Here is a 26727-nt window from a genome sequence, read left to right as displayed (position 1 = left end):
AATACAGGCATATATAGTGGAGGTTGAATGGAACAGAGGACTGTGGGTTAGGAAAAGTTACATTCCCTTACAGCAGGCAGGAAAACATCTTTCCCACTAATTAAAACAATGAAATGGCCTCTTTCTTGTATAAATCTGTATCCTCACTTGCATGTATAGAAGTAAAAGGTGTGATATAATTAGGGTACAGTTATTTTTCTATACTCGCAGCTAATATAGATGGTTTGTACACTTTGAAATTAATACAATTTATTTAGCAGAGATACAGTTGGAAATTATGAATATAACTGTGTGCAAAAAATACTTTGAAATGCCAGGCACAGCAAATGAAACTGAATTACCTGCTGTTCTGCTTCTGAGAGATGTATCAGTTCTCAACCTTTATTGTGATTTGCAGATACCATTGAAAGTTAATATGTATAATTTAGGAAAGAATAAACATTTTCTGATAAAGGCTTCCCTGTTAATTAATTTAAAAGTTGATTCCAGAGGTGAACTACAAATAAGAAATTCCAAAGGCAGAAGATTTGCTCATTACTGCATATTCAGAAAAGTCATTTAATGTATGTGATAAACATCAAAAGCAAATGGAAAAAGAAATGGAACATTTTCATTGGAAAATGATATGGTACATGTATATGGAAATGTGGCTGATTCAGACTTAGCTGAATGTGTAACATCTGTAGGGACCAATCTTGAAAAGGCTTAAGAATGTGCTTGGAGTTAATTATGCAAATAGTATTACTTGTGTGTTTATAGCTGATTATTTTCTTAAATATTTGCATAACCAGAGCCATATCTGGTTATCAAAAATTGCCCAATTTGCAACATAAAATCTTTTTTAAAATAAATGAACATTAAAATTGATTTCATTTTTAGTTAAAAAGTTTCTACAGTTTTCAGTTGCTAGCTCATATGTCACAATATTTACTCAGCAAAATTTTATTGATATACAACTATTTTAACCACAGTCATTTAACAGTTAGCTGTATATTGAGCTTAGGGATATTCCACCTCTGGAATATATACTGGATTACAGGAAGAAAGATTTCACACATCTTTTCCTAAAATAAAAAAGAAGAAAAATATTCAGTATTTTGTATTTGGACAGAAAACAAGGTAGAAAAATAAGTATATGTGGAATGTGTAAGTGCCCTCCTATGAAGCACAACACAAAAAAAAACCAAAACAACAGACTGAAACAGTTTGTTTTTTTTTCCTTTTCCCTTCTTAAAGATCTTTCCCTTTCCTTGTAGAGTATTAACTCTACTTTCATCACACTTTCATGTACCCTAAATTTGTCGTGCGAACTGAATGTAAAATGGTATTGTGATTTGGAAATTAATGTCACTTACTTTTCTCAGGTATGGAATGGCTACATGAGATACATTACCCAGGAAAATCAGACTAAGATTTAGGCCAAAAATCATAATCAGACTAAGGAACTTAATATCGTATTGTTTGGCCTTAAAGATTAGTCTTGTATTATCTAAAAGAGTATATATCGTCAATAACTGCGTATAAATTACAGAGGAGTTTGAAGAAAAACTAGGGAAACTGTGATGATTATTTTGATATGTAGATATAAATATATATATAAATACATATATATTTTAAATACAATATAAACGTAATTTCATCAATATTTACCTAAGCAGGTAAATATTCACCAGGTTCCTGGTGAAGCTTATTATATTCTGTCTAAATTGTGCAACCCACCTCAGCCTCTCTGGTGGAAATGATTTCTTTCATCTGTTTAAAAATTATGAGTCTGACCTCAAATAAATAATCAGAGTAAATGTAAAATAATATTAAAAAAGGGGGCCTACAAGAAATTTGGAGAAACTTCTTACAAGAGCATTTAATGACTGGGCAAGGGAGAATGGCTTTAAACTGAAAGAGGGTAGAGTGAGATTGGATATTAAGAAGCAGTTCTTCACTATGAGGGTTGTGAGGCACAGAGAAGCTGTGGCTGCCCCATCCCTGGAAGTGTTCAAGGCCAGGGTGGACTGGGCTTTGAGCAACCTGCTCTAGTGGAAGGTGACCCTGCCTGTGGCAGGGGGGTTGGAACTGGATGAGCTTTAAGGTCCCTTCCAAACCAAGCTATTCTATGATTCTATGAAAATGCTAAAATTTTCTTCATCTACTTTGTTAGTGTTGAATCCTTTATAGGGCCTTCCTGAGACTTCTGTGTGCATTCAGGTCACGCTTTATTTGTTGAGATGAGGATATCAGACACCCGTGACCTAAAGAGGAGCTGTGTCCGAAGCTAGTGCTACTCAGATTAGGGGGACGCTGCAGTGATTTTCTTGTAGGTCTCGTATGTCTTGTGGCTCTGGCCCCTGGGAGAGCCAACTGTGAGAGTTAGAGGCCACCAGACCTGCACATCCTAGAGCCCCCTTGGTTTCCCTGGATGACTGGCTAGCATCACAGCAATGTGATGCCACCTGTAACCACCCTGTATTTCCTGGAGATTCTCTGTGAGATTAGAGAATATGAACCACCATTTTCTCCCGCCTCTCAGTCTGGTTCTTCCATCTCCATCCAGAAATCTGTCAAGCATGGAGAAAGCCCTCTGTGGGCCCTTTCTACAAAAATGGTTAGTAGGCCATGAGAAGAATCTGTCTCTGTGCCTGTGAGTCAAACTGCAGACTCTATTAACACCACTAATCTAAGCAGAGTGCAGCTAATGGGAAAATGTTCTCGTAAATTCTCATGCCGATTCTAATTTTGCACTGCTTTATCATCAAAATAATGTGGAACATGCTCTTAAACATGTTCTTAAACACCACCAAAAATAAAAAACATAATAGTGGTAATTCCAATTCGTTCATGATGGATGAGCACAGAAACATGATGAGCACAGAGACATGCCAAGGCTCTCGACTGTGGTTCTGAGGCAATTCTATTCTGAAGGAATATTTATGATCACATTGCCTGATCCCAGATGTTACTTCAAGATCGAATTTTTCACAGCTAAATAAGTCAAGTCTTTTAATACTGTCATGTCTGTGTTTCACAGCCTAGAACATTGAGCATTTGTTTTTTTTTCCTGCACTTGTGTTTGTCTCAATCAGCAGAGGAGATGGTCTTGTATATTACATGACTGAATCCTGTTCCAACTAAAGGGTATTGAAACGTAAAGAATTTTCTATGAAAAGAGGAAGAATGAACTTACCACTTAAAAATTCTGCTTATATAGTTGCAGTGCTTTCCCAGCTATGTATTCAATGAATTCAGCACTTTTTGGGTCTAAGTTGGGAGGAACTTTAATGGTGAAAGTAGGTGAAGTCAGGATATTCACGTCTACCACAGTTTCATTTTTACTAGAGGGATCCCCAGGTACCACCTAGAAGAGAACGAATCAGTACTTTAGACGCTACAAATTATTGTGTGCTTTTAGTTTTGTTTATACCCTCTGTGCCTACTGTCTTTAATAAGAGAAAATTAAAGGAATATTTTAAGCTTATCTACTTTCCTTACTTTCTTCTGTAAAGACAGTGGGTGTCTGCATTTATGCCAAAGCTTACTGTAGGTGGTTGGAAGAGCTGACATGGCACTGTGAGACCATATTAAAGAACTGCATGTTAAACCTATAAAGAACTTCTACTCTCCTAATGAAAACTTGTGTGAGTCGTCCCACTACTGTCAAGACAGAGTTTGTGTGCTTGAAGTTACTAATTTCTGTGTGTTTGTGTAAACCAGACTTAGTAGCTTTATTTTTCTGGAGCGCATAGCCTCAGGTAGGACAGTGTGCTTAAATATTGCCTGCTACCTTGTTCCTGATTTTGAGCTTTTTTGGTGGATTGCACAATCATTTTGTATAAAGTTCTTGTAGTAATAGTAGTACCTTGAATTTCTGAGTTGGAAGGGAGGGTAGGATTTGTCTCTTGCCCAAGAAACCAGATTTAATTTACTTTGAATATATTCTAGTGTGAGAGATAAAGTTATTTATTGGAATATTGACTAATGCTTTTAAAGATATGCAGCTTCCACTGCAATAATGTGCATAACATTTGCCTTCTTTGAGCTTTTGGATATGTAAGTGCAGACATAGACATCTAGGTAGGTGTTCAGTGATCTAATAAGGATGTGTTACTAACTGGTACAGTGAATTTTATCTGTGAAGGTAATCTGAGGCCAATCAAAGCTGCTAGTGTCAATTTACTCTTATCAGACAGTGATTCAAGTTAGCCTGTCAGCCATCCATCAGACTAAAAAGATTTAGAGGAAAACAGTTCTAATCTCTGGAGTTTCAGATTCAAGATGAGTAGGAACTTTGTGTTGTTGAAACCAAACATTATACATGTACAGACATCCACAGTCCCCAGGAACATGTGTATGAGCAAACCTTAGACCAAAGATAGCACTGTTTGGAAGACAGCCCTTACCTTAACTATATTGAAAACATTTTCTGGTCCGATGGTCATATTGGATAACTCAGACACCCACCCAAATCTTTCTTTCATTTTGTTCAGCAAGTAGGAAGTGTCTTCTGTATGATGCTGAACCACTTGGAGAATCTGCTCGTACTGCTCCCCTGAGAGATTAACCAGCTTAAAAGCTTCATCAAACTTTATATGCAGTTCGGGAATGTTTGGGCAATCTGTTAGAAAAGACAGCCAGCATGAAGCTTATATGAAACTAGTAAATCTTGTACTTCATCTTTTCTACCTGAAATGTAGAATACTGTAAAAAGTCTGGCAAGGGGCATGTTTTGGCTTGGTGTTTAAATAATGCTAAAGAAAAAAAGAGTAATTCTTGCTGACCTCTTCTGGTAGATTTAGTTTAAGCTCATAATGACTAAATGGATTAATTATCATATTTGTCATAGTACAATAACTTACCAAGTACTTTTAGCTTATTTTATATTTCATGGCAATATATTTTCTATTATGTTAAATAAGAACTTGTAGATTTTGCATATAACAACTTCATAATCTCCTTATACATTATATTTTGCTTTTAATTGCTCATATTTTAAAAAGTTACAAGGCCTTCCAAAAGGCCAAGTGCAAAGACAAGCCCCCGGGTTGGGCAAACCCCTGGTATCAGTACAGGCTGGGAGATGAAGGGAAGGAGAGCAGCCCTGTGGAGAAGGACCTGGGGACACCGGTGGATGAAAATCTGGGCATGACCTGGCAGTGTGCACTCACAGCCCACGAAGGCAACCAGTTTGCCCAGAGAGGTGGTAGATGCCCCGTTCCTTGTAACATTCAAGGCTATGTTGGACAGGCTTCTGAGCAATGTGGTCTCATTGAAGATGTCTCTGCTTATTGCAGGGGGATTGGGCTACCTAACTAACTTCAAAGGTCCCTTCCAACCCAAACTATTCTATGATTCTATTATATAGGTTATAAGAGGGAAGTCCACAGTCTGTATTAGTTTTCCTGCCGAATGTTAAGGCCCAGTATTTATCTAACAGTTAGACATTAGTTTGTGACTAGTATCAACTGCCATGAATTCAGAACTGAAGATGGCTGTTTTTTTCGTTACTGAAATATGTATTTAGAACAAGAATATTACATGAAACATACACAAATTGCTGTGGAAAAATTCAGTTTATTCTCTGTCAAATAGAACTATCAAGGGACACCTTCAGGCTGATAGTACAGTACCCACGGATACAAACTGTTATCTGTAATACTCAGTTTAAGACAAAAAGATATTTTTAGTGAGATGGAAGTGGTCCGATACTCTTTTCAAAATGTGTCATTGGATCATTAATATTTGCCATACTGTAGATATTCTGAAGCTGTTTGGGTTTAAGCATGTTCTGTGGCTTTTAAGACATAAATAATTCTGGAAATACAGATGGTTTAAACTGCTGTGGGTGTCCTGAGACCCGTTCTAGCTGATGCAGTCTGATTGTTTTTCCATATGCCCATGGAGGGTGAATGTCAAGAGTTTTGCCATCTCCTTATGTATTGACAAGCAGACCCCTTTCTGTCCTTCATGTCAGGCCTGATTCCTGACATAATTCAACAAAGAATAATTACAGGCTTTTCAGTGTTTGCTTTCCTTGTGAGGTAGCTCAGTGCTACCTGAAGTTATGCCTGGCTGTCTGCAGGCGAAGCAAGTGGCAGGAGTCTGGGCTTCTTACTTACTGCTCGCACTTCTGCTGATCCCAGGCAGGATCAGTTAATGCCTAGCGTCTTGCTTGTCTGCAGGACGGCAGCACAAACAAAATAGGTGTTTTGTTACAGATATAGAACACTGGACCTCCAGTGGTATGTTAACAACTGAGTTATACTGACCCTCTGTGGAGACAGTGGGGAAAGGGAGTTGAACTCATCTGGAATGAGGAATAGTGCTTGTATCCACAGTTACATTGAAAACTCAGTTACTGAATATTTCATTCCAAAAATGTGGAAACAGCACAGTAGAGAGTGACAGCCTCAAAATCCACAAACCAGTGATTAGTGCATTACAGAAAAAAGCACATAATCAGAAAATAGCTATTTACCATGCAAAAGGTTGTCTTGACATTTCTGGCATCTCTCATGAAACTGGGGGCATCCAGAGGAGTTCTCCCGAAGCTCCCTGCACAGAGGTTTCTGGCGCCCTGGCACAATTTTTGAGAATATGCCACTTCTGTCAGGATCTAGAAAAAGTCACAGTTTTTTTAGACTGCCATTAAGCTTAGGGTCTTGATAAATACACGTTTGTCACCTGCTCTGTGTACTAGAATATGATTTCTTGCTCTTTATCCAGAATATCTGGCATAAATCCTTCCCTCTATCTCTCACCCCAAAAGCAATAAAACATTAAAAAATAGAAGTCAGGAGAAGATACAAATCATGCTTTCTTTCAAGGAATTCATGCCACTATAGTATATTCCCTCATAAAGGCATAGTAGTGTATTCCACAGTAACAGCCAAACAATTGCTAATATTATTACATGATATTTCTACAACATGCAAGTGCTGGTGGGATCTTTTTGGCCCTTAGAAGTCAGGATGTTTCGGAATCATGTACAGATAAATGAGAGCAAGTATCACAGCTTATTTAGGAGGTAACGTGGGTCATGACATGGGAAAAAATAAAAAAACACTGAATCACTTAACTTCATATTTCCTGATCTCCATATAATGGTTATGTCACCTGCCACTCAATTATGCCATATGCTTACTGTGATCTTCTTATAGACAGGCACCAGCATGTATTTGAATGATGCTTGGGTTTTATCTGCACTAGTAAGATAAAAACAATAAGGCTTATTTGTATTCTAAAAGTTGACCATGGGTTTTTTACTCCAGTAAGAGTTATCACCTGAAACCAATGTTATGCCGAGAATTTTTCTGGTCACTGGAAAACCCGATGGCTGGTCTGTGTTTGATTGGTACACTGCATTGTTGCAGTAGCCTGGAACATGGCTTGTAGCTCTCTGGCTGTGCTTAATGTCATTTGGCAAGGGCAGGGATATGCCTATGCTAATTCTTTATAATTCAGGGCATGTCAATGACATAATACAGATAATATCCTGACAGGTGCTGAAGTCAGACCTGTCAGTCAGCCTTATGAAAACCTGCATCCATCATGAATTCAAGTGCTCCTGAGGGACTCCTGGAAATAGTTTGAGAGTTGCCATGAAGATCAGGCTGTGTAGGACCTATAAGTCCCCATGTGACATTTCTCTGATCTCTAGGTGATTTGTACCTTTTCATTTAACTGATAAAGTTATCCTTGACCCATGCCTGTTTAACCAAGAAAGCCTCCAGATCTTCCATACAGTATCTCACTAACATACAGCAAACTGAATCATTAGCTATAGTTTAGCAATCCTGAGATATTTGGTGTCACTGACAGTTGATTTTCATTTTCTAACACTTACCTTTAGCTTGTTCTGGCACATCTCTTCTATTATCTCTGTATTCATCAAATACTTCAGTAATCACCTCGCTGACACCTTCAAACACCGTCTTACTGAAATCAAAAACTACCTGTAAGAAGACAGGTATATCCCAGCCTTTCTGTAAGCTGTCATTTCTGGTGGTGACCTCAGGTAAAGCTGGCATGCTGGGGGAGTCAGTCAAGTCCAGCTCAGACATGAAATACGTCTGAAAAGATTGATCAAATTCTTTTTGCATCCGCTTGAAAAAAATCAGACTTCTGTCAAATATGGAGCTCATGTCTGATAACAGTTGGCTAAATAAATCTTCCATTTTTACTAGCTGGGTATCCTCTTTCTCAGGCTTTTCATTAAACTGGATGTCTTTTCCTTGATCCTCATGAAAAGGAAAAATGAGTGGAGGTATTTTCCTCAAGAAATCTTCAACCTGTATATAAGAAGGAGATGGATGAGCTGTCTGACAATTTATCAGTTTTTCATCTCTCAGAGAGGTGGCTCTAATTTTTCTCCTTCAAATACCCATAGAAATAATGCCCTCTTAATAACTGCAAATACAGTATTGTCTACAGAGTAATTTATGACACTAGACTCTAGAGAGTGAAAGTGCATTCAGTCTAAATCATTAGCTCCAAACCAGATCTGGAGTAAAAGCATTGCCCAGTTGTATTTTAACCTGTGGAGGCTCAAAGTTAGTATCAGCACTTGGGTTTCTTCCAACAAACAATTTGGACTTTATCTTGGAAACATTTCTGTGGTACTTATACACAGTTTAGGGAACAGAAGGTGATTGTTCTTGCTGTGACCTGTAAACACCCTCATGTCCTTGTGCAATCTGACACTCAATGAAACAGTGGCTCCGAGTCCATGGTTTGATGATGGAAGAGGCAGAGTGTCGACTCTGCTTTATAGAGTTCCCACTTCCTCGGTCTCAGCCATTGGTTCCCTACTCTGTGCTTCAGTGTACTACCTTTGTGTGAGCAGATGGTGTTTTGTGGAGCCACGCTTCCTGGCATTAGAAAACTGGTAAGTGTTAAGAAGCACCCTGCCAAACACACATATAGATATACATATGCTTATTTTTTATTCTTTTTTACTTGGATCAGCTGCTTGATCTGACCACTAGTGCAGCTCAGAGGGAAGGTGAATTGTGAAATGGCGCTGCAGGAACAGCCTAAGTAAGCCAGTATTGCCCCTGATGCCTGTGTGTCATCAGCTACCATCTTTGTCCTCTTTTTTCAAAACAATTTAGGTCACAGCATGTTTTTTACTTTGAATGCTTCAAACAAACCATATAGCTCACTGAGGAAATTACCAAGAAGGTCAACGACAGTGACAGAGCAGTGTATAACTTTTACTGCAGTGATTTCAACCTGACATCCACAGACCCTTGAAAGACCCAAGAGATACATCTGAGGTATCCATGAGACATATCTAAAAAGCTGAAACTATCATCAATTGTCTTAAATTTAATATCTTCAACATTTTTACCTGAATAATTTTAAGAATACACACAAATGTTAAACACTTTTGCTCTAACCCTTGTCACTCCTGAAACACACCATGTTTAGTTTTTAAGTTACTATATTTTGTAATTGCACAGTTTCGTTTTTTAAGCTGCACTTCAAGCATATGCCCAAATAAAAAGTGTGATTACAATTTTCTTAAATATTGAAATAATAATGTGCCAGCCAGGAAAGCGTATCTTCTTTCTGGTAGAATTAGGGGACTCTCCTTTGTTGACAGTTTGCTTTATTAAATAAAAAGTTAAACCTTTTAAAGCTGTTTTGTTCCTCAAAGGAAAGATTTAAAATAAAATAAATACAGGAAAGAATGATGTTGTATAAGCAGGTGATTTTTATTCCCCATGGAATTTTGCTAACTATAGCTACACTTTTAACTCTGCTGATTTTCAGATGGACCATAAAGAATTTATGTGGCATTTTTCAGTTTTTCAGCATCTTAATGCAAGTCTTAATGTGAGAGACAACATTGTATATATGGTGTGACTCTCTTGGAATCAGGGGAATAATCAATGTCCATGAAGTCACACCAGGGTGCAATCAAATTCATTTTGGTTCATTGTTCAATGAATATAGTCGCATGTAATCTCTGCCATATAACATGGAACATTTCCAGACCCTCCAAATCAAATTAATATTAGTAACCACATAACAACTGGCAGATACTGGTATTGAGAAAATAAGACATGTTCTCGCTAAAACTGTTAGGTAAATCCAGGAGCATTTCCCAGATACAAATTTTTTTCCTACCTTTCTTCTAAATGTTGACAAACCATGTTTGCAAGTTGTATAATATCTCATGCAGGTACTTTCTAAACAAGATTCGCATTCATCCCATAGATTTTTCAAGGTTACTTGACACTGTCTTTCTTCTTCTTCTAATCTTTCCTTTACTTCATCCATAAGTCTCAAGGCTTGCTAAGTAAGAAAAAGATTCAGTTGAGGGCAATTTGCAGATTAATATTCTAAATACTTATCCCAGTGCTGATCACTCATTCTGGTTCCTGGTTTTGCTAATCATTAACTGTTAAGGGTAGATAGTCTTCTCATCTGAGTCACATATGGAGGGAACTGAAAATTGAAAACCTTTTTGTTACAGGGTTTTTTCATGTCGGAGGGCATAGCCTACAAAACCAAATGGATCTCTACCTGGATCTTTGAGGTTAAGAAAAAACCTTTTTACACATTTCTGTTCAAGAAGTATTGAACCTCTCACAGGGTCATGTGCTCTATTCATATAATTTTTCCTCCTTATCATATCTGCAGTATTCATCTGTTCCTGCTCCATTCATTAAGGGACTGGTATTTCATGAGGCTAGGGACTTGTCATACATAAATTCTTATGATCAGAAATACGTAAAAGTACAGCATTTCCTCTGGGATTATACTAATCAAAAGACTGTAGTGAAGGCATTTCTTCCTGGTCTTGTGGAGGTGTGAGGCACCATACTGAAGGGAAACAAGATGCATTTTGGAACACTGCTTCTATTTACTGGGTCATGTAGAGCACAAAGCTGAACAACTCAGAAACATCATGGCTTAGATGACTCAGCAATAGAAAGAAGAGTTCTTCCCATTGAAGTAGATTGCACATCATGAATTTCTTTCTGCAAATACAACATATTTTACCAGTTTAAAAATGTTCCAAACAGTGTTCCAAGTTGTTCCTAAGTGTGAGAGAAACCTTTTAATTTGTCAGTCTTGCTCCTTTTTGGCAGCATTTCAATAGGGAAGAGGCTCACAAGAGAGAAATCTTTCAGAATGTGCTTGGTGGAGACAGTAACTTTGGGCTTCATAGTCTATGTTTAATTATTTTCTGATCTTTCTAATACATTTATTCAGTGTTTTTTGAACTCTTGCTGTAGTTGTAAGTTCTGTGTAAATGAAATCATCCAGTAAGAGCTGTCAACAGCATAGATCATGGGAGTGGACTACTGTTCCTAAAGATGTTAGAAAGCTGTATCAGTCACTTTTGGCTTGCTAATACAAATAGCTTAAACTACCACATGGTGGGCCAAGAAGGAATTTTCCTTCAGCTTCACTGAAAGCAAGATTTAGGATCTTTGTATTTTTTTAAACATACAGTAATATCTATTTCTCAGGGTCATCTGAGCACAAGGCTCTGAGCCTAGGCATTGCACTAGGACACTGGAAATTCCCTGATACCCTGTACTTTCTCTAGGGCACACTAACACTTGTGGCTTTGGTATTTTTCTGAAGGTCAGGTCTGAAGTTTGCAAAGCAAGCTGGGAAGTATCTTATGGCCTGAGGTGTATAAAGACATGCGGGGCAGAGCTTCTGTACAAAATACCTTTATATGGTTGCTTGCAGTTGCCTTGGTGTGAATTCAGTGAAGCAGGGGATTTCTAGAAATAAGCACTGAGTGCAATACTTGAAGTAACACATTGCTGTTACAGCAGCTCTGGCACCCGGATGTTACAAAACTCAGGTTCTCTCTCCAAAGTAATGTTTGAGTCCACATACAGCATTTAATATCTCCTTTTACTGCAGAACTTCTGTACCTCTACATGGTGGTCACCATCAGCTTGACTAGGCTGCTGCTGGTTACCTCCCAGTTGCTGAATAAAATGAGAGCGCTCAAATCTCAAGGAAGGCTGTGTCAGATAATGCGTTTTACTTTGCAACCAGGATGGGCTGGGAGAAGGTAACTCACTAACTAGTGGTAAATCAGCTGTATTTTGTCTAGTGCTCACTCTTTCTGTTTCATTTTAAAAATAGCTTAGACATTCTGCCACAGGGAAGAATTAACGGTATTCCACTTTGTTAGAAAGCTGTATTTCTGAGGAAAGACAGAAACTCTTCACCTCTAGCTTTCAAAAGAACCACACAATCTGGAAGAGGCACCAGTGAGGCAGGCAGTGCTCTTGTTCAGTGCTTAATTCCAGTACAGTCTGAAAGCTTCCCTTAGGGTTGAAGCATCAGTCTGCCAGGGTCCTGGCAGCAGGCAAGCTCTTTCTTAAGAAATTGGCAAATATAAACTAATGTTTTAACTTCTGAAACGTGAACATGTAGGTTCCTGATAGGCTATTAAAGAATGTCTGTTGGCCCAGCTCCTGTTTCCAGGATACAGGCAGTGAGAGCCTCTGTGGAGATGCCATGAGAGTTTTCTTCAGCTAGTGAGAGAAAGGGGCAGAAACAGATTTCCTATTAATCTGTGACCACATAAAGAGATGTATGCTGCTCAGAGTGTACATACACTGTGGTTTACATTCTTTCCAAAAAAAGGGAAGACACCAAAGGATCCCTGCTGGCTTGCTTATTGGCCTAAGCACAATGGCATGCCCTGCTACTTCCAGGAGGCAGACTAAACCCATATACAACCTGGCTCATCTTTGATTAAAAATAGCCACAACTTAACAGAAATACAAGCAAAAAAATTCCAGATGCGCTTCAGTTACCTTTTTTTCTTCACTGCTCTTCTTCAAGGTTTTCATCAGATCTATGTGCTTATCTTCATTTCTTTCCATCATAATTTTCATCTGCTTAATACCAATCAAAGCTTTCTTTACCTCTTCATCTACATACTTCTCTCCAACTTCAGATAATACTAAAAAAAGCCAGAATATACAGTGATTTAATCAGATTTTAACACTATCACAAATTGTCATGCACTGATGATGGAGAATGAAACAGCTCTGTGTCTCCCTACAGTTGCAGAGCCAAATCTTTAGATAGTGAACGCTGAATAACACAGAGCCAAGACGGTTGCCATCAGATAAGAAGCTGACCCAGAGCCTTTGCCACTGATCAGCTGTGTGTAACTCAAGCTATATATCCAGCTGTCCCGCTGCTGATCACTGAATCCCAGAACAACTGCGGCTGGAAGGCACTCCTGGAGACTGAGTCTACTCCCCCTGCTCAAATCAGGGTCAACTAGATCAGGTTGCTTAGGACCTCATCCTGGCTTTTGGATGTCTCCAAGAATTACTCATCAGTTTTCTGATGACGTAACATATATATAAGGAAGAAGTTCTTTATTGTGAGGGTGGTGAGGGGCTGGAACAGGATGCCCAAGAAAGTGGTGAATGCTCCATCCCTGGCAGTGTTCAAGGCTAGGTTGGACATGGTCTAGTGTGAGGTGTCCCTCACCATAGCAGGGGGGCTGGAGCTAGATGATCTTAAGGTGCTTTCTGACTTTAACCGTTTTATGAGTCTATGATTCTATACTTATCTTTATCTAAAAGCCGTGATAATTTTCCTTTACATTTAGAAAATGTAGATTACAGGTGCCTTCAAGCTGCTTTCATAAGAATACAGTCTCTAGACTTCTTGTGAAGTAATGACTGTAGATTTTTGGTGAAAGCCCAGATTGGCCCATATGCTGCACCTTGAAGCTCTTTGTGATTACCTGTCTTTCATCTGTATCTGTTCCCTTTCCAGAAATACCCTGAATATCACCAGGGCTATACAAAACAAGTAAAAAACCCAACACCCTGAGACTGCCAAAAGCATGCCAGTCATTTCTTCCTTTATAACTTTTTTCCCCTCCCCTAGCTTTTTGTTATGGAAATATTGTTAATATGGACTGAAACAAAGGAATATTTCATTGCTGATCCTCTTGGAATTCTTATCCACAAAATAAAGCCATGCTTAAAGGTGACTATATGCAGAATAGCTGGTTTTTTTTCTAAATTAAGTAATTTTGCTTCAATTATTTGTAATAACCATCTTTTCCAGTGATTTATTTAATTGTACAATAAACATTTTCAAAGATTATTTAAACAAACAAAATAATTCAAGGTCTGTTGAATTTTGCGTTGATATTCTAATGATCTATGAGAGACCAAATAACTTATGAAAGTGCTTTAATACTTTTTTGCAAGGGGATGCTTATCTGTTAATCCCATTACTTTCTCATCCTAGTTGTTCTTATCTCCGCACTGTGTGTGTGTGGATGCATGTAGTCAGCTCTATGATGGCTTCTAAGCTCCATACATAAAAGCAGGTCCTCTTGACAGAGGTCAAAATGTACCAGGAGACTGGAGACCTAGGCTCAGGGGCTTCCAGCACACCCCTGGTAAGAAAAGCATACATACGCTTCAGGTTTTCTCGAAGATTCATTTCCTCCTGCTTTGTCGGTGCACATTGATGACCATTCAGCCATAGCACATATATTATAAGTAACCAAGAGGACTTCATGTTCTTTCTGTTAAAGAAGCAGTTAAATGTAAGCATCTTCATGATGTTCATATGCTTAGGTGAAATGTTTACTGAGTATTATACAAGATACCATTAATTTTTACTTTAACTGTGATTTCTGAGATTTCTGACATGCACCTAAATGCTACTGTTAGTGAAAACACATGAGTAAGAAGCTTGACCTCATTTGTAGTTATCTATTCAGACTAACTAGATGAATTCCACTGAGTTTGCACAATGGTGTAACAGAACCAGGACATATATATAAAACCAAAAGCTTATGCATCTCATCTGTCCCTTTTCTTCCTTATGCACTGCTTTCACACTTTGTCCTTATTTCATATTATAAATGCATCCATGTTAAATATTACTGCCAAATTTGAAAAGGCAAATTTCTAGATTGTTTTTCCCTTCCTTGTCTCCATACATGCAATTCCATTCCTTATACTTCAGGATAATACTTAATGTAGCAGATGCAATAATAGGTGTGCAAAGAAACGGCAGATCAGTTTTGTAAGCAAACACATCAGCAACTGGAAGAAATTCCTGCAAAATAAAGGAAAGAAATGCCCTTTGCTTTATTTGCCACCCAAGAACAATTAGAAGTGAAAGGTTTATTTTTTAGAAACCATGCAACTCTATTTCATAGTTCTCATCTGATTAAGTGAACACAGTATTTAAGTAACTTTGTTAACCAGTATAGCCTTCATGGAAATGCAGTTACCAGCTGCAAGTGCAAATGTAAATTAAGAGCCTGGATTTATTTATAGCCTGGATTTACTTCCATAGTAAATTACTTGCATATTGTATCTTTACATTTATAGCAAAAGACCATTTAACTTTACAATGAAATACAAACCCATCACCAAAGAAAAGTTAAAAAAAAACCCAGTACATTTACCATTAATACTGAAGCACCTCCTCTGCAAAATTGCTCCCCGCGTCAGGAAGGGGTCGGGCTGTGTCTGATCTAATTGCTGGAGTGTCAGGGATTTTGCCATGTTCTACTTATCTGATGAGAACATACTTAATCCTATTAAACGGACGTTTTGTCATTAGGCTGGAGGACTTCTGAGTGTATGGGACTCTATGCTCATGCCTGTGGGCAAAACCACTAGAGGGAGCGTTGGGCAGAATTGCATCATTTAGCGTAATTTGGTTCTGCTATTTTTCTGTAGTCGGTAGCCGTTCCGCTGACCAGCTCTTCCATTGCTTTGCTTTTTACCTTGGGAGACATCTGCAGCTTATGTTCTTAGTGAAATTCTTGCAATTAGTTTGGCTAAAAGTAGCTTCCAACATCGAGTCTCTTCAGTGTAGTTTTAGTTTGCTATAAAAAGCACAGTATTACATAATGGCCTTCTTCGTTTATCTTCTGAAGATACAGGGGAAAAAAAATCAGGAATCCAGATGCAAGCTGGCATATGACTAGAGTCTGAAATGAGATAAGCAAATTTTGGCATTCTGTACATCATTATACTTGCTGATGTTTTGGGAGTTTGCCCTTTTAAAGATTTTCTTCAGTTAATCCACGTGTGCAAAATATGCCTGGAATTTGACCTGCATGAAGTTTTAGATGCTTTGAAATGAGATATTTAAACACTAACAGATGCTTGATATAAAATATAGACAAGTATTGTTAGCAAATCATATCCCACCTTGTGATGTTCAGAATAATATCCCCTTGAATTCAAAGAGGAGATGGGGGAAAGCAGATGTCTGTAGCCTGTGGTCTGTAACAGCAGTTTTAAAACAACCCATTCTTTTTTGTTTACCTCATAGCTCATAAAAGCCAATTGATGATTGGTGGTTAAGATCTAGCATGATTAATGCTGCTTAGGCAAGAGATTTGAAGGGTTTATTTTTAAACACGTTATCAGGAAGAGTGGAGAACCTGTTAGCTCTAATGAGAACTGCAAATCCTCAATTTGCATTAAAAATTAAGATAGTTCCACTCTCATTTTCTGAAAATGGTGGATGGGAGTGGAATATGTATTTTATTTTAATATATATGAATTGCTGGCTCACTAAAATGCTGCTAACTCCTTGACCAAGACTCCTGCCTGTGCAAAACCTTTCAAGTTCTCTTTTGTGGCAATATCCAGCAGGCACCCTTGCAGACTTCACAATCCCCTGGCCAGACTCTTTGTTAAGCACCCTTGGGGCTTGGGCTGAAGTAAAAGGTGTAGTCTCTCTCTCTGGGCCTCATGTTTGGCTAGAGATAGAGAGTAAATGGAAAATACATTTGAACAAAGGAAGACAAATCTATTACAGACACTTGTGAAGTGCGTATTATTGGGCTACATGTGTAATGAATCCTAACAAAGACTTTAATCTTTCACTGCAAGGCTTTGCCTCCCTTCTTTTGGCATTCATGTTTGCTAATAGTCATTTACTAACAAAAGTTACTGCTGGCCTTTCTGGACCTGACTCAATATAGACAAAGCTTTACTTGATCCAGAGCATAAAGGGCAGTTTCAACATAGCTCACAGGGATTTGCAAGAAAGCAGGCAGCCTCAGCCCTGCAGGGAGGGAGAGCAGTACCCCTACCCCAGGGTGGAGAGGCTGAAGGCTGCCTCTGGCACAGATCCCAATACTTGCATTCAGAATTGCCCATCTTCTGAGTGCCTTTGGTGGGGGTCTGTTCAAGCACACTCTTACACCTGGCAAAGCCAGTCCTTAAGGGAAATCTGTGCTGAAGCTAATGCTGAGACATGTCACACTGGTGTATGTCAGGCTTTTCTCAATTCAGTTGATTTTGAGCATTGCAATGTGTGTTGCATTGTCTTAGATGTTATTCCTCACATTTTATTATGACCACTGTGTAACCACATGGAAATAGGCATTACTATGTATATATCTATATATACTGTATAGTTGCTATATGTATCTATTTCTTTTTACAAAACCACCAAACCCTAGTTCTTTGCTCTAATGTTATTTCATCTAATGAATGAAAGAAGAGGTCTAAGGAACCTGAGGACAAAATTGTCTAGAGCTAGTATGCCTGTTAAGTTTGGGCTTAAGCTTAACCTCTGAAGTGTACTTAGGCACCCAACACTGTTCCTGAAAGACACAGTGGTTGTGCTCACTGTGGAAATCTTTTCCTCTCTCATTTCTGTTTTGAATTTAATTAGACAAAAATATCACCAACTATACCTTCAGGTTTCATATCTAATATCCACTCTCTTTTCTTTTAACATTCCAAATCTGATTTGCAGTGACCTTTTGTGGAGATCTCCAATTTTTATCTCAGCTGCCATTTCAATAGTTTCCTCTTAATATTTTATTTTCCTCTGAATTTGAGTGCTTCAATCAGCTACAGTATTACCCTGTCATGACATTATGCTGATATGTTCATTTTTTCACAGTCTAACACAGGCAGTATGATTCAGTGCTCACTAATGCTGTAGCGAAACATAAGGTACTCTTCTAACACTGAATCATATTGGAGACAGTCTAACTTGTGAGCAAGTTGTAGAAAGTGTGTTTTTCCCCATCCCAACTGTTATTCCAGTGCTGTTATATTTTAATTGAAATTCATATGTATATATGAAATATAAAAACAAGGAAAAAATTAAAAGAAATACCTTGAAAACAGATTTCAGTAAAAATAGGCTTTTTGCAAGGCTCAGATAAATTGGAACATAAATAATTATAATGATACAGATAGATAGTGAGCTTGACCCCAGCTGAACTTGAGCAGTGAGAGTTGTAGCTGCTTTATGGAGTTTTCTTCTGTCCTGTTGGATGACCCCCACAAATGTATAACATTTTTTCACAATGTACTCCGACTTCTCCCTTTTTGTTGATCCATTCCACCTGGCAGGATTAAGCATCAAGAAATATGCTGAAATGGAATTTCCTGTGTTATACATCAGCTGTAGGATTTTGTTCCAGTTATATATTTACACAATTATTTGCTGTTTGGGGAGTTGTTTCATACTATGTACTTACACATTTCTTTCTGAGCTAGGCCAGTCATATAATGATCTGTCTGAAAATACCTGTGCATATTTTGTTGACTCTACGAGTCATGCAAATTGCTACATATTGGCATTAAATCTCTTGCTATCTGTATGAAATAGTTCCCAGTCCTACAAAATCTTAATCAGCTTTATTTGTAAGCACACCATTAGTTTCACTGGTTCCAATTGAAATTAAATCCTAGTGGGGGTTTATGTTGTAATTGCATGGCTTATCTGAAGCATGCACAAAGCTTTGCTGACAGTTTGCATGGGTTTTATGCTATAGAATTGAACTTTTGTTGTGTAAGTTTTTTTGGTTTGGTTTGGTTTTAATCCTTTCTTGTAATTCAGGAGCCCCTGCTTGGTTTTTGCTTTTCCCTGTATTTCAATGGCTTTTGGAGACCTTCTTCCATCTGTATTCAGTCTGTCTTTGAGCCCTACCTGAATAGCTGAACTTAGGAACCAAGGCTCCTTCTTTAGCCCAGAGAAAGAGGCAAGCTCCTGAGATGCTCTCAGTCAATGCTGGAAGGCCTCAGACTAAGGAGCTGAGGCTACCCTAAGTTGGATAGTTAGTCTAAGCTACATGGCTTGAAAAATACCAGCTCAGGCCCCAAAAGTAGCACAGCTGTGTTAGTGTGACAGGATCCCAAAGTTCGTGAGCCCTGCAGCTGACACAATTACCCTGACTGATGGATGGTCAGGCAGTGCCAGGTCCGGACTCTGCACTATGCTCAGCACAAACATGAAACCAGCTGAAGGCATGAAGTCAGCCTGCATAACCTAGAGCATCACACTAAGATTTTACGTGGCTTTATTTGGAACTATGAAGCTACAGCATTTGAGGTCAGCAAGATCATTTTCACAAGGCTTAGCATGCTTTAAAATGATGAGCCTTTTCTGATTTCCTTTTGCTTGTCTATCCATGGACCGTCAGGATGACAATTAAGTACGGAAAAAATCTTCCACTTCACTGCTGATTATTTTTTTTTCCAAGCCCTCAAGGGCCTTGTCACAAACTTCTAAATACCAGTCCCAGTAGTGACAACTGTTGTTCATAGGGGCATGCAGAGTATCTTCACACCTCATCCAGAGACCTTGCAGAAGGATCTGTTGTGATACTGAACAGCTAGTCTGGGAAGACAAATCTATGACATAAAGAAATTTAGTGAATTTTAAGGAACAGAATATTAAAAACTTGGAGTTGACTAAAACACAATACAAAACTGAAACCCAAAAATTATGTGTTTGTCTTCAGAATTTGTGCTTGGGATATCAACTAACTATTGAACTTGGAGTAGCACTATCGCTGATGTTATGTTACCAGCAGGAGATATCAAAGTCAGTGCAAGGATAACAAAATGAGTTAGAAACAATGTATTACAAAGCTAGGAAGCAAACCTGCATGGTACAGCTACACAAACATTTAAGGAAGCATTTAATATTAAAATGCTGCAGTTTTGAACCAGATGTTTTGCAAGGATTTAGTTTCAAGCTTCCCTAGGAACATTAAAACAAAAAATTTTATTGCATGCAGACATGTAATATATCAGCTTTCAGCCTGCAACTGAAAGGAACAGGTTCCTTGTGTGTATTCATCTGGTTTGTTTAAGCGGATCTCCATCATTCAGCTCTATATCAGCAAGTTAAAAGAGTGGCTGCTTGTTGGAAACAACTCTGGAGTTTAATGAAATTAAGAAGGGTGAATTATTAGTTTGTGAGGTGCTGAGCAATTCCTGAAGATGCTGCTAACTGCCCTGATCTGCTGCTTTCTTGAAAAGTGATTGAATCATGTAGGATACAGCCTTGATAATATTCGATGAAGAAACTGGAAACTGCTTTGTTGGGGAATAATTCTCTGGCTGGTAGTTTGGCTTCTTGCTTTTGCTGTATTTAAAGAGGAACCTGCTCCAGTGCCTGTAGGACAGCAAGCCCAAAGACGTATGTCTGAAGTTAAAGGTTCCTCAATGTAGCCAATAACAAGACACATGCAATCCCCTTGCTTGCTGTAGCATGGAAGTAGAGGAAATAAAGCTGGAATGCTGCCTGAAGCTGACTTTTTCTCCATTTCAAATATTAGGGACAATTTCTAAGAAGAGCCTTACTGCAATTAGAATTAATGACTTCATGCTTGTAAGAGTTCTCACTTAATTACCATCACACATGTTTTTACAGCTGTCCTTTTATATAAACAGTACACTGCCCCATGCATCTGCCTCAGTACTCAAAGCTTTTAAAGCCTTGTGAAAAACATTAGTTACGGATACCTGACAAATAGGAGGAGAATAAAAACGAAAAACTGAGTTCAGAGCAAATGAGAATTGGAAATTAGACAAAAAGGCAGAAAGGGAAATGGAGGTGAGATAGGAAAGATTACAAAATACCAAAATGTTAGGGGACATTGATGAGAACAGTCTCTCCAACTGGAAGTTTATGAAGTGTAATACACTTTCATATCATCTACCATCAGCTAAATAGTCATTGCAAAAAACCAGTAATGTAGGAAGCCCATGAAGATGCACATAGAATCACAGAATCATAGAATTGTTAGGGTTGGAAAGGACCTTAAGATCATCTAGTTTCAACCCCCCTGCTGTGGGCAGGGGCACCTTATGCTAAATCATATCACCCAAGGCCTCATCCAGCCTGGTCTTGAACACTGCCAGGGATGGAGCATTCACAACCTACCTCACTTGGCAACCTATTCCAGTGCCTCACCAGCCTCACAGGAAAGAATTTCCTCCTTATACCCAATCTAAACTTCCCCTGTTTAAGTTTTAACCCGTTACCCCTTGTCCTATCACTACAGTCTCTAATGAAGAGTCCCTCCCCAGCATCCCTATAGGCCCCCTTCAGATACTGGAAGGCTGCTATGAGGTCTCCACGCAGCCTTCTCTTCTCCAGGCTGAATAGCCCCAACTCCCTCAGCCTGTCTTCATACGGGAGGTGCTCCAGTCCCCTGATCATCCTTGTGGCCCTTCTCTGGACTTGTTCCAACAGTTCCATGTCCTTTTTATGTTGAGGACACCAGAACTGCACACAATACTCCAGGTGAGGTCTCACGAGAGCAGAGCAAAGGGGCAGGATCATCTCCTTCAAGCTGCTGGTCACGCTCCTTTTGATGCAGCCCAGGATACTGTTGGCTTTCTGGGCTGCGAGCGCACACTGAAGCCGGCTCATGTTCATTTTCTCATCAACCAACACCCCCAAGTCCTTCTTCCGCAGGGCTGCTCTGAATCTCTTCTCTGCCCAACCTGTAGCTGTGCCTGGGATTGCTCCGACCCAGGTGTAGGACCTTGCACTTGGCGTAATTTGCACATACTTCAAGCTGCTTAATACATGTGCAGGCACTGTGGAATACTATGAAAAGAATGGTGGGATTTACCAATCCAGATCTGAGTGTACACAGTGTGTGCACCTCAGGTAATGAGTGATGTAGATTATCTCTGTAGCCAAAGAAGAGCTCTGGGCTAAGCTATAGTTTACCTGGATCTGTAGACCTTGACCTCAGAGTTAATGAATTCACTTTGGAAGACCCTGTTTTTCTCCCCTGACTAGAAAGTGAACAGAGCCAACCAACTTAAATGTAGATCTCTAAAGCTGGGACAAATTAATCTCATTGATGTGGCATGCAGTTTTCAGCAAGTTGTGGCTTGTTTGTGTTTGCCAGCAGCTTCCTGAGCTGCATTAAGAAGAGAGGTGCTACCAGCTCAAGTGAGGTGATCCTTCTTTTCTACTCAGCACTGGTCAGGCCACACCTGTGTCTGGGCTCCCCTGTAAAAGAGACGCTTTATTTGTCCAGTGCAGAGCTACAGTGATAGGACAAGGGGTAATGGTTTTAAACTAAAAGAAGGTAGATATAATAATTGCTAGTAAGCAATTATTGACAAAATTAATGACAAAGGGTTTTTACTCTGGAATATTGGCAAAAATCTGGAGTATTGGAGTAGTACTTTATGTTAAAGAGTAGTCTCGCTGTATATTCTAAACACCTTACAGAAGGAGTTTGGCTCCACATCTGGTCAACAGACAGCTATAGAAGCCTTCAGAAAATAATTGAAAACATGAGTTAGGCAATACTTAACTTCCTAGCTTGCCTGATCTGAAACGGCCTCTTCACATTGTTTGCAAAAGGAGCCAGAGTCCCCTGGTCACGCATGTGTAGGACACAAGAATGGTAAGTGGCTAATACTAAACATTCTGAAATAATGCAGATTCATTTGAAACACCTTAAGTGGTGGAAAGCCTTTGGAGGTCCATAGTACAGATGTAATTATGTATAAGTATTATTGAAAAGTGTTTTGCTATTAGCACTGGGAGACAATCGCATATTATGTATTTTCATACCTGACCTCAGGAGGAAATAAGCTTTCATTTTAGGCTTTCACCCTCATGTCTTTAATACTGTATCTCATATCCCAAGAACAGAATGTCGAAGGGTTATTCCTCTGCCCAGGTCTTACATGTTTAACTGCGCACATACACATATTTATACATTAACACAGTAGACAATAGGTCAGATCCTTAGCTGATGTAAATAAGCATAGCTCCTTCATCTCTGCAGACAACTCTGATTCATACCAGCTGAAGACCAGTATATTTTCCTAGGTCTGGATTCAGTAAACCACACACACAGAGTGCAAAGCAGCCTATTGTTTAAAGAAAACCTTTCTTGTTTAGGGCACTGCTGAACAAATAAACTAAGCAGCAGAGGGAATTAACAGGAATGAAGAGCATTAGTTCCTCAGAGAAAATAACATCAAAAAAGCCCTTGGTATCCATCAGTCAGGATTCCTTCAGTGCTAAACAAAAGCTGCAATGGAAATTGCTGTGTTGTAACCTATGTGATTCCATGCTGAACAATTTACTTGAAAGTCTGCACTTCCAACACATTGTACAGATCAAGTATCATGAGCAAGGAACGAGAGCATATGAGAAATTAGAAAGAACTTAAATACTATTCAAGAAAAGCACTTAACCATGCATGTAACTTTTAACCTGAGAATAGTCCCATTGAAGTCGATGGGATTACTTACGTACTTAAAGTAAATCATGAGATTAAATGGTCCTGTGGATCAGGATTTTAAAAATCTGAGTAGCTGTTACTTAAAATGGGATACAGTAAAACAGAGGAAGGGAATGAGAAAAATCTGTTTTCCATCCTCTGTTTTAAGTGCGCTGACAAAAGGCATGGTAAGATCTAGCACCAGGAAGCTGGAAAAATTCAGCCTTGAAATAAGACATTTCCTCATAGCTGTGAGGAAAATATTGAGACAGTTTATGAGAAGGAAGTGGATTTACCCTCACACAGACTTCTTATAATTGCAGAAAATATATTAAAAGGAAGAGGGGATTAATCTAGATTCTGAGAGTAAATTCAATGATTTAAAAACCTCCCTATAGCCAGTTCCTGGAGGAGATGTCCCTCCACCAGTTTATTGCAGCATCCTGGTCCAAGTCCAACCTCCGGTTCAAAAGGTTCCTAAAGGACTGATTATGAGACAGATTATTTTTTATTGCCCCACATTTTGTGTTTCTTGTAAGCATATCTACTTTTGAAAGTAGTTTGGTCTAGACATATTTTTTATTAAACCTAGTACAACTGTATTTCTTTTCAATATTGTGTTATACATACACCCATATCATGAGAGGATTAGGCTGGCTGGTATTTGCAGTCTTTGGCTCTAAAGTATGTCAGCCTGACTTCTGCTTATGACCTTTGTTCATGAGTTTGATATGAAACAGCATTGATTACATTTCCTTCAGTAGTCTGACAATCCCGAGCTTCCTTCAGGATTTGGGAAGGAAGTGATTGCTGTGCTGGGCAGTGAGTTGATTGGATCTCAGTGGCTGGCAATGGAGCTGGAGTCACCCAGGAGCATCTTACCTGAGCAGGTCCCAGCAGCCAGGTGCCATGCCGTGAGGAAGTGACCTCCATTTCTCCTCTACATGGCACATCTAGTTTCCTAAGGAAGAAAGTGTTATTTCATTACTGGCATATCTGGATAAAACTTACATATCCTGTGATTAGCTACAGATCAGACCAGATGATCTCATTCATTTTATTTATTTTTTTTTTTCTGGCTCCAAGCACCATAAACTTTTGTCCTAGGCTAGGGCCTCTCAAATCCCATCTGAGTGAGTCCCTGGAAATACTCCTACTGACTTCACTCTGTATGAACAAGACTTCAACTCAGTCTACAGCCCCTGTCCGAGTCAACGGGAGTCCAGAAAGAATGCAGCTCAGCTTGCAGTAAATAAACGTGCGAAAATGACCACAAGCCGAGCTATTCAGAAAGGACTAGTAATAGCACTTTCACAGAAACTGAATGTGTGAATGCTCCGTTAGCTAAAGATATCTGCACAAGGGATTCTTCTCAGCTTTCTCTATGAAAGGTCTGTTGAAGTTAAAAGCTTTTAAAGTTACTTACAGAAGTTTAGCACAGGCTATAGGGCCCTGCAGGATTCAGCCACGGGAGAAAAGCTGTTTCACCACAGTTTGTCCATTTCCCAAAATGAAACTGAGATCAGGCCACATAATTTACATGAGTATTGGCTGAGAAAAGGCTCATGCTCTGGGCCAGAAGCACAGCTGGTATAACCCTAAGGATCTAGTTCATAGCAGTAATACTTTTCTGCAGTTTGAAGCCAGAGCTCCTGCAGGTCTCAGTATGACAGCTCTTAGCTTTAGACCCAGGGCGTAACAGAGTGCTGGGAATATTTAACTGTGCACTTTTCCCCAAAATATCAGAGTTTAAGATGCCTATGTCTTTCATGGCAGAGATGATCCTGCTTTAAATTTTAGGCTTTTTGCTAAATAATAGGATGGGTTTGTTTATGCAATGATATAGAATTAGAAATAGATGCGTCTTTGCATCAAAACTAAGTCACCATTATCGTAAGAGGTGTTTATATAGCATTTTTGTGTCCGCCATTTAAATAACCCCATTTAAATAAGATATTTAGGAATATTAATTAAAGAATGAGGAAAATTTCACTTTTTACAAACAGCAGTGACACAAACATATCGACAGCTTTGCATTATTGACTTTATGCATAGTCACAAGAAGGGAGATTTGTGTATGATGGTTTTGTGTCTTTGTGGGTGGATTTGTCTTCTGCACTTTCTGTTCTTGGAATATAACAAGCTCAGGACTTTATGAGATATAACTTTACTCTACTTGGCAATTCAAAATTCCCATAGACAAGACCAAGAAATTTAAAGCATATAAGGATTAGGGTCAGTTTTCTCAATGTGGGTGTATTAAATTAGGAAGGTAGCTGGTTAGCCAGGCATCATAACAAAGAACCCAATTATCAGATGTGCTAACCGCCTCAAATTTCTTTTCCAGAGTCTGAGTTTCCTTGGCTCCATCTATTCTGCCACCCCAAAATTTGGACTTTAATTTACCGAACTGTGACTCAAAGTGCTGTTTTCTACACTTGTCTGCATGAAAGGGCCAGTTCCTCCCTGGCTCCTGGGCTTTTCTAGTTGTCAGCCTGTTACTTTGCTTGGGACATCAGCCGGAGCTTGAAAACTCATGTAGGCAGTGTGTGCAATCTGATAGTCAGGCTCAAGCACAAGTCTGACCCCAGAGTTAACAAGTACTGATGCACCCAGGATCATCTTCTGGAGCTGCCTGCCCTGGCCCTAGCAGAGGTTGAAGGTGCATCACCTCAAATAGTTTGAAAATCTGGTCCTCGTATAAAGAACAAGCGAGAGCCCAAGTTCTGGCTCAGCCTTGTGGACAGGCAAGCAGAGACCACATTCATGGCCATCAGGTGTGATGGGACAGCAACCAGTAGAAAACACAAAGGACTAAGTATGTACATATGGTGTAAAATACAGTAGCTGCTCAGAAAGCAGGGCTGTGTGTATTTGAGAGAGATGGTTGACCTGGAAAATTTACTTGTGGCTAAGATAATAACCTGTTTTCATAAGGGATTGTTTTCCCCTGGTTTTTGGTAAGTTGTGCTCCGTTTGCACTTGTTTTCAATTATATTATTTGTAATTGTTGCTTTTTCCTGAAAAATTATGACTTTGGCACACACAGTTGAATACCAGTGTTCATCTATGTCTGAGGCATGCACTCAAGGCAATTAGAAGTGATGTGTTTGCTTTTTAATAAGAAATTAGCTGCCACAGGAAATTATCTTGGTAAAAAATCCAGCAAAATTTGCTTTTGCTATATGATATATTTTAGAAATGTTTTGGCTCTCTCCAAACTGCAA

At 39.0% G+C, this 26727-nt stretch overlaps 1 protein-coding gene across 2 annotated transcripts; it reads right to left on the bottom strand.

Moving 5' to 3' along the window:
- Positions 1–41: 41 nt before the first annotated feature.
- Positions 42–15958, bottom strand: CLUL1 (clusterin like 1). 2 transcript variants are annotated; one of them, XM_061447562.1, is made up of 9 exons: positions 15758–15958; positions 14430–14539; positions 12792–12940; positions 10123–10290; positions 7835–8279; positions 6467–6604; positions 4392–4606; positions 3179–3349; positions 42–1064 (listed from the first exon to the last, which is right to left on the bottom strand). In XM_061447562.1, exons 1-8 carry the CDS (start codon positions 15829–15831, stop codon positions 3182–3184), a joined length of 1467 nt encoding a protein of 488 aa, XP_061303546.1. In that variant the 5' UTR covers positions 15832–15958; the 3' UTR covers positions 42–1064; positions 3179–3181. The 2 variants fall into 2 exon arrangements, with proteins under 2 accessions (XP_061303546.1, XP_061303547.1); XM_061447563.1 differs by lacking the exon at positions 15758–15958 and adding an exon at positions 15434–15739.
- Between the last annotated feature and the right edge of the window lie 10769 nt (positions 15959–26727).

Source organism: Pezoporus flaviventris, unplaced genomic scaffold, assembly GCF_033815535.1.
Source record: "Pezoporus flaviventris isolate CSIRO_AGI_PZ_B2104156 unplaced genomic scaffold, CSIRO_AGI_Pfla_v1 ptg000007l, whole genome shotgun sequence".
Classification (NCBI taxonomy): Eukaryota; Metazoa; Chordata; class Aves; order Psittaciformes; family Psittacidae; genus Pezoporus; species Pezoporus flaviventris.
Note: the sequence above shows the minus strand (reverse complement) of the source record. Positions and strands in the feature narration are given on the sequence as shown.

Excerpts from the sequence above, each read along its gene's own strand:
- CLUL1 (XM_061447562.1), bottom strand. The coding sequence starts at position 15,831 with ATGTTGGAAGCTACTTTTAGCCAAACTAATTGCAAGAATTTCACTAAG. Across the intron at positions 12,941-14,429 it reads TCTTCGAGAAAACCTGAAGC|TATTATCTGAAGTTGGAGAG; the intron begins GTATGTATGCTT and ends GGCTTTTTTTAG. Across the intron at positions 10,291-12,791 it reads AGAGCAGTGAAGAAAAAAAG|CAAGCCTTGAGACTTATGGA; the intron begins GTAACTGAAGCG and ends TTTCTTACTTAG.